Below are 8920 nucleotides of genomic sequence, written 5' to 3'. Positions count from 1 at the left end.
TTTTTGAGATGGAGTCTCTCTCTGTTGCCCAAGCTGGAGTACAGTGGTGTAATCTTGGCTCAATGCAACCTCTGTCTCCCGGATTTTTGTATTTTTAGTAGAGACAAGTTTTCCCCATATTGCTCAGGCTGGTCTCAAATTCCTGGGCTCAAGTGATCCATCTGCTTCAGCCTCCCAAAGTGCCCTAATACTCTTAAAACAAGAATGCCAACTCTTTTTAGACTTAAGTAGTAGCTCAAGGACTATGTCTTTACAAATATTAAAATAATTTTTTTTTTTGAGATGGAGCCTTGCTCTGTCTCCCAACCTGGAGTGCAGTGGCGCAATCTTGGCTCACTGCAACCTTCGCCTCCCAGGTTCAAGTGATTCTCCTGCCTTATCCTCCCAAGTAGCTGTGACTACAGGTGGATGCCACTACGCCTGGCTAATTTTTGTACTTTTAGTAGGGATGGGGTTTTAACATATTGGTCAGACTCAGGCTGGTCTTGAACTCCTGACCTCATGATCTGCTCGCCTTTGCCTCCCAAAGTGCTGGAATTACAAGCATGACCCACTGTGCCTGGCCGCTGAGTTTTTTTAAAAAGCAGTTATATAAATGATTGCATCTAAAATAAAGTATGGTTACAACTAGCTTTAACCTGTATTCTTGCTATTTATACCAGTTATAAGGTCTTCATATGAAAATCCCGTTACACACACACACATACACACACACAAAAGAACCAACTATACTATTAAAATAAAAAGTAGAATGAGATGGGTTTATGCATAATTTTGTTTAAAAGGTAAAAGACAAAGAACTACCTACTGTCTGCAGTTGTGGAGGTGTGTGAATGCCTTTGTTTCCTAGAGTTCTGACAGAATGGCTTAAATTCCAGGGCTCCCTAGTCTCATATGTAATAGTGAAAGTAAGAGAGAGATTGTGGCAGTAGAACAGTAATGGTGAGAGCCAACAGTGTTGGGCAATTGCTGCATCCTGAGCCAAGCACTTCATGTGCATTATTCCATTCCTCACAGCAACCCAAGGAGGAGATTCTTTTCCTATGCCATTTCACAAATCGTGAAATGAGGCACAGGAAAGTTAAATATCTGCCCACCCTGCTGGTAAGTGGTAGGGTTAGGATGCAAAGTGAGGTTATCTAGCTTTGGAGCCCATACTTTACTGCACTACACTGCCTCTCTTCAAATATTTCACTGTACCACTCATTCCTCAGCCTTAATACACATATCAAAATCATTCAATAACATTTTCTTAGATGGAAAAAGTCTCTGTAAATGGTACCATGCTGGGACTATAGTGGATATTATAGATCCCTCTTCAAGACCAAAAGAACCCATTCCCCCTGGCTGCTGGGAGAACCAGCGGGTAATGACTCTCAGCCAAGTCTTTCCCCTGGAGCTGCCTGTGGCCTGGCCCAGGGGAAAGCCTTAACCCCCACCTTGATTCCAATTCCAAAGCTTCCTGTGGGATTGGCCTTTGCTGCCTTTGCTCTGACCATGTGGCAACTCAAGTCTTCTTAGGAATCCCACAGGAAGCTTTGGAGTTGGAATCAAGGTGGGTGTTGAGGCTTTCCCCTGGGCCAGGCCATGGGCAGCTACCCAATATGATTGCTTTCACTGTCTCATAGGTGCTGTAGGGAGCAAATGCTCCTCCAATAAATTTGCTGCATGCAAATCTCTGTCTCAGAGTCTGTTTCCCCTAGAACCAAACTAATAAACTGAGATGTAAAACTAGTGAACGCTAAGTAACTGGAGAATACAGTCATCGTGACCACTGACTGAATGGTGAAGAGGTATTTTTGGCAGATTAAAGTTAATGCATTACTAAACATTACACAAATAATCCAAATTGAAACCAGTAAAAAAAAAAAAAAAAAAAAAAAAAAGAAGTTAGCTACAAAAGGACAAATACGGTATGATTCCACTTAAATGGGATATTTAGAATAGACAAATTCAGAGAGACAGAAAGTAGAACAGTGGTTATCAGGGGCTAGGGAAAGCACAGGAAGCATGGAAGGAGTATGGGAAATTACTGTTTAGTGGGTAACAAGTTTCAGTTTGGGACGATAACCTTCTGGAGATAGCTGCACAATCATGTAAATGTACTTAATGCCACTATACACTTAAAAATGATTAAAATGGTAAATTTTATGTTATGCATATTTTAACATAATTTTTAAAAGGTAGCCCAAACGAGATGCAACCTGTTTCCTAGGTTAAAACGATTCTCCTGCCTTAGCTTCCTGAGTAGCTGACACTACAGGCATGCGCCATCATGCCTAGCTAATTTTTTTTTTTTTTTTTGAGATGGGGTTTCACCATGTTGGCCAGGCTGGTCTCAAACTCCTGACCTCAAGTGATACACCCACCTCGGCCTCCCAAAGTGCTGGGATTACAGGCGTGAGCCACCGCACCCGGCCTATTTTTTGTATTTTTAGTAGAGATGGGGTTTCACCATGCTGGCCAGGCTGGTCTCAAACTCCTGACCTCAAGTGATACACCCACCTCGGCCTCCCAAAGTGCTGGGATTACAGGCGTGAGCCACCGCACCCGGCCTATTTTTTGTATTTTTAGTAGAGACGAGGTTTCACCATGTTGGCTATGATGGTCTTAATCTCCTGACTTTGTGATCCACCTGCCTTGGCCTCCCAAAGTGCTAGGATTACAGGCATGAGCCACCACACCTGGCCAGAATATATTTTAAAAATAATACACATGAGAAAATAACCAGTTTCTTGAACTTCAGAAGAGGAAGAAATGTGGCCCTCCCTCTCATTTTATTCCTTTCTGCTTTGACAATTAAAACAGCAGACATTCAAAAGCACCAGTGCATAAAAACCTGCAGACCTTAATTCATCTGCATAAAATATAACTGCTTATCAATCCCATTATAATACAAATATTTCTAAACAGCTGGCTTATTTCTCAAACAGCATTTGGCTTTAAAATTAGAATGTGATAGGCCAGATACGGTGGCTCATGCCTGTAATCCCAGCACTTTAGGAGGCTGAGGTGGGCGGATCACCTGAGGTCAGGGGTTCCAGACCAGCCTGACCAGCATGGAGAAACCCTGTCTCTACTAAAAATACAAAATTAGCCGGGCATGGTGGTGGAGGTTGTGGTGAGCCAAGATCACGCCATTGTACTCCAGCCTTGGCAAAAGGAGCAAAACTCGGTCTCAAAAAAAGAATGTGATATCCAAATTTACAGCAATATTTCTAAAGATCTGCTCTGGTAAAAATGTCATTAGATTTTGGGACTTTAGAGACTGCTGAGAATACCTATGTCTCTTCAGTTTCCTGTTTGGAATTATACAAAATCATTTTTTTGACTTAAAAAAGGAGATTACATTAATAGACTTTACATATGCCACAATTAGTATTAATCTAGGTAATTAAGGTGATTTTATTTTTTCAATCACAACATGGAAACCAGTTAAATATTAGGTAGGTAAAATAGGTATTATATCTGGGGCAAGAAAAGGCTGAATATTATGAATATATATACTAAATAGAGGAAAGAGTCAAAAGATCTAATGTTTCATCTTGAAGCCTACCACTTTGACTTCTGACTTTATAAGACTGGTTAAAAGAGCAGTTTTAGGGAGAAAATAAATATCTATTACAATAAAACCTATTTAAGTCTACATTTGATAGTGAGAATCTGGCAAGTGAATCTGAATAGCAAAGACATCGCATTAATCCAACATTTAGTTCCCAAGTTTAGGAAAGTGAGAGCTGGAAAAGTGAAGGAAATCTATACACAGTATGGTAACACCTCATTATTCCTTACCAAATACAATGGCAGATGGCTATCACATAAAGGATCAAAGTAACCATTTTTCTGACACAAATGCTCCCTACTTTGTGAGACTTCATATGCCTTTAAGTGTTCATTGCTTAATTACGAAGGAAAAATTGTGTATGGTTAAATAATGGAATCAGAAAAAAACTGAAGTCTGATTTGATAAACTAAAAAATTATGATAAAAACATTGTTTCAAAGAGTAACATTTTAAAAACTCAGATGCAATAATGATTTTTTTCTCTCATGCTCTTTGGTAGCAGCCTTACTGTTGTTCTAGGCAAAATGTGCCACAATTCTGCAGATGAGTACCCATGTCCTCCTGCTCTCGAGTGACCGGTGACTCATCGGTCCAGCTTAAACCACAGACACAACACATCTCAGGCCATAGGGACTTTACATTAAAGGGCTGAAAATCCATTAAATCCATATAAGGCCACAAAGGGTTGACATTTGATAGGCTAGGGGAAAAATAACACAAAAAATGTTTAAAGGGAACTATAGCCTAGAAATCAGAAGTAACCCATGGTATAGAAATTATGACCTAATATCACCAAAAAGTAAGGCTGATCAGGTGACATGACAATGTAAGCTCTGTCTTATTACCTGTTAAAATACATCATAGCTGTTAGAATCCATAGTCTATGTTAAAAAAATATGTTAAAAAACATACTGTTTCTATTGCTCTTCTCTATGAGGTTAACATGGAAACAACTTAAGGAAAAGTAAACAAACACAGCCACAGATGCACATGTTGCCAAGGACTGTGAGCAGAGGAAACAGACGAATACTGTACACTGTGTAAAAGGAACAACAGATATAAGGTGAGCAGCTCACCTCTTCTGTCCTTCGAGTCAGAATTACCTGTGTAATAAGTAAAAAAAAAAAAAAAAAAAAAAAAAAAAAAATAGAAACATTCATTCAGGTTAAAGAAATACATTAAAGTTCAATTTAGAGTACAACAAAACAAGGATTAGGAATGTTTTCCTCCATGAAGCATCCTCCAACTGGGAAACTAGCAGATTCACTAAACTTTGGACAGTACAGATTCACTAAACTTTGGCCTTCTCCCTCGGTACACAAATAGTGTAGCATCAATATTCACAAAAAGTAAAAGAATGCAAAGAGAACACATGTCATTAGAGGACTTTATGTCTTTTGCTCCATTAAAATTCAAGAGGATAAAATTAAGTAAGGATATAAAAGACCAAAATGATAAGAAGTAATAAAATCTAATTAGTAGATACCAATCTCTACATACTAACACAGAAAACCTTCTTTTCAAAGGCTAGTGAAATATCCACAACCCTTATAAATCCCAACAGTAGAACCAGTACAATATTCTTTTGTCCCAATGCAATAAAATTAGAAATTAACACAGTAAGAAAACACTTGAAAATTAAAATCAAAACCAAAATGAGGCCTTGTGCGGCAGATCACCTGAGGTCAGGAGTTCTAGACTAGTGTGGCCAACATGGTGAAACCCCGTCTCTACTAAAAATACAAAAAAATTAGCTGGGCATGGTGACGGGTGCCTATAATCCCAGCTACTTGACAGGCTGAGGCATGAGAATCACTTAAGCCCAGGAGGGGAAGGTTGAAGTGAGCAGAGATCATGCCATTGCACTCCAGCCTCAGCAACTGAGCGAAACACTATTTCTTCTTTTTTTTTTTTTTGAGACGGGAGTTTTGCTCTTGTTACCTAGGCTGGAGTGCAATGGTGCGATCTTGGCTCACTGCAACCTCCGCCTCCTGGGTTCAGGCAATTCTCCTGCCTCAGCCTCCTGAGTAGCTGGGACTACAGGCGCGTGCCACCATGCCCAGCTAATTTTGTATTTTTAGTAGAGACGGGGTTTCTCCATGTTGGTCAGGCTGGTCTCGAACTCCTGACCTCAGGTTATCCGCCCATCTAGGCCTCCCAAAGTGCTGGGATTATAGATGTGACCTACTGCATCTGGTTGCGAGACACTATTTCAAAAAAAAAAAAAAAAAATCAAAACCAAAATGGGCCGGACACAGTGGCTCATGTCTTTAATCCCAGCACTTTGGAAGAAAATCCAAATCCCAGCACTGCGGCATGAGAATCACCTGAACCTGGGAGGGAGAGGTTGCAGTAACCTGAGATCCCACCACTGTACTCTGGCCTGGGTGACAGAGTGAGACTCTATCTCAGAAAACAATCAGGCAAACAAACCAAAAACCCAAAATAGAAAAATACCTTAAAAATAACAATGATGAGAAGTTTTGTGGCAGAACCTGCCAACGGAGATCTCCTCCTCTCAAATCAGTCTCTTCCTCTCCTTGCCTTGATATACAACTTTTGTTTTTCAGCTGAGCACCAAGCTCTCCTGCCAGAGACTACATTTGAGACTCTTTTGTGCTAGGTATAGTCATGTGATGAATTCTAGCCAATGGGATGTGAGCTAAAGCAATGTGACTAACTTTCAGGTCACAGCTTTTGGAAAAAAAAAAGGCCCCTATTCCCTTTGTTCTTCATTAACAGTGGTTGGAACTAGAACCCAATGGTGGGAACTATCTATAACCAAACAGATAAGGACAATATTAGGATGTCAGGGCCACAAGAGGAAAGGAATTTGGGCCCTACTGAAACAAACGCCTTGCCTAACTCTGGAATGTGACTGGGGAAAGACATTTTTGTCTTACTTAAGTCACTGAATTTTGGTATCTTTGTCAGAGCAGCTTGTAGTGCATACTAATACAACTACCTATGGGATGTGGCTAAAGCTGTGCTTGTGCAGAATTTACCACACTAAATGTATTAATTAACTAGAAAGAACAAAAATAAATAAAGCACTCAATTCAAGAAGATGGAAAAAGCATAAAATAAATCTAAGGAAGTTCTTTGGAAGAAAAAAGGCAACAAACCCATGAAATAAATGATTAGTCAACCTAAACAAAAATACAAAAGACATAAAATAAAATTAAAAAATTAATAGCTCTGTAGGATATTACAATAAATAATCACAAGAGAAAACTTTTTCTCATTCAATACATCTGAACACATGAATGAAATGGCCAGATGTGGTGGCTCACACCTGTAATCCTAGCACTCTGAGAGGCCAAGACGGAGGATCGCTTGAGCCCAGGAGTTCGAGACCAGCCTGGGCAACATGGTGAAACCCCGTCTCTACAAAAAACAAACAAACAAACAAAAAAACAAAAAAACCACAAAATATTAGCTGGGTATGATGGGACATGCCTATAATCCCAACTTCTTGGGAAGCTGAGGTGAGAGGATCACCTGAGCCCAGGAGGTGGTGGTCACAATGAGCAGAGATTGAGCCACTGCACTCCAGCCTGGGCAACAGTGAGACCCTGTCTTAAAAAATAAATAAATGATGAAGTGCATTTTTTACAGTAAAATCCACAACCACAACATATACCTGTTAAGTTTTATAAATTTAATAAATACATAAGAATGAACAAATGAGTGAAGTATTGGTTGATGGGTAACAGTGAGCAGGGACATTGAGTCCAAATAAAAAGTGTATATAGATTTATAGTATCCAATAATTTTACAAAGGAATAGAAACCTTTCTAAGCCTGAATAAATGTTCAAGAAAATATATAAAAATAAATAAATAAATGCATAGTTTTCAGTGTAAACTTTCAAATCCTTTCATGTAGCAAAACAAAACACTAAAAACTGAAACTTATCTAAAAGAATACACAATACACACGCAAAGGAAAAACACAGCCCAATCTCATTTAGGGATATTTTGTGAATAGACAGAGAAAATTCTAAATGAAAAAAAAAAAAAAAGAAATAATATCAAACAGACTGCAACAGATTACAAGAATGATACAATATGGTTGGGTGGCCTGGCTCATGCCTGTAATCCCAGTGCTTTTGAAGGCTGAGGCTGAGGATTGCTTGAGGTCAGGTGTTCATGACCAGTTTGGGTAACACAGTGAGTCCCTGTCTCTGAACAAATTTAAAAATTAGCTGAGCATGATGACATGTGCCTATAGTCCTTAGTTACTTGGAAGTTTGAGGTGGAGTTTGCTTAAATCCAGGAGTTTGAGGTTATAGTGAGCCATGATCATGTCATTACACTCCAGCCTAGATGACTCAAAGGAAAAGACTTAAAGCAAAGCAAAGGTCAACAGGAAAGAAAAATTAAGAAGATTAAATAATTAATTCACAGCAAGATGCTGTCTCTAAAAGAGAAAGAAATAAATAAAAACTATTAATAGAATCCACCATAGAAACAGACCAAGAGAAAAAAATCATACAGATCTTGCTCATTGATCTTGAACAGGCAATTGACAAAATTTAACACCCATTCCTCACATAAATGCTCATTAAAACAAAAATAAATTGTTATATCCTGAACACAGTAAAATATGTTTATCTCAAGAGTCAGCACCATGTATAATGAAAAACCACTGAAAGTGTCTTCCTTATCAGATAAAAGACAATGCTGTCTGCATTTATCAGCTGTTTAACTTTGTTCTAGAGGTATTCATCAATGCAATTAAACAGAAGAAAAAGAAAGTTCTAAAAATTTGGAAGATAACAGCAGATGAGATGACTTGAAGCCACAATGATTGATGAAGAAAATTACTTCAAATACTAAGAAAGTTTAAGGTGGCCAGTACAAAATGTCTCTACAAAAATAGTAGCCTTCATATCCTCAACAGCAACCAGTTAGAAGATATGACAGAAGAAAATACTCCATTTATAATAACAAAAACAGAAGATTTAAAAAAAAGACTTCAGAAAATAGAATATATTGCATTATTGGATAGTTAGAATCAACATCTTTAAGACGCTATTTTCTGTTAATCTACATATTTAATATGATCAATACAAACTTCTTCCTGCTAGACAAGTTGATTCTAATGTTCATAATGATAAAAATTGTTAGCAAAATTCTGAAAAATAAAATTAAAAAGGAATGACTCATTTTACCAGACATTAAATACTTTAAAAACCCTTTCTCTACCAAAAACACAAAAGTAGCTGGGTGTGAGTCCGGGCCGGTGGCTCACGCCTGTAATCCAAGCACTTTGGAGGCCAAGGCGGGCGGATTACCTGAGGTTGGGAGTTCAAGACCAGCCTGACCAACATGGTGAAACCCTGTCTTTAAAAA

The 8920-nt window shown here is 38.6% G+C and overlaps 1 protein-coding gene across 5 annotated transcripts in view; it reads right to left on the bottom strand.

Moving 5' to 3' along the window:
- The window catches only part of PTPRA (protein tyrosine phosphatase receptor type A), a 175060-nt gene that overhangs the window by 57602 nt on the left and 108538 nt on the right, over positions 1 to 8920 (bottom strand). For 2 of the 5 annotated variants that reach the window (XM_017504762.2, XM_017504760.2), the window contains one exon: positions 4641 to 4667. The exons of the other annotated variants lie outside the window; for them this stretch is intronic. In XM_017504762.2, coding sequence (XP_017360251.1) covers positions 4641 to 4667 — 27 coding nt within the window. The remainder of the gene's footprint in view (positions 1 to 4640; positions 4668 to 8920) is intronic. 5 annotated transcript variants of the gene reach the window in all.

This window comes from Cebus imitator, unplaced genomic scaffold (genome assembly GCF_001604975.1).
Source record: "Cebus imitator isolate Cc_AM_T3 unplaced genomic scaffold, Cebus_imitator-1.0 Scaffold328, whole genome shotgun sequence".
Taxonomy (NCBI): domain Eukaryota; kingdom Metazoa; phylum Chordata; class Mammalia; order Primates; family Cebidae; genus Cebus; species Cebus imitator.
Note: the sequence above shows the minus strand (reverse complement) of the source record. Positions and strands in the feature narration are given on the sequence as shown.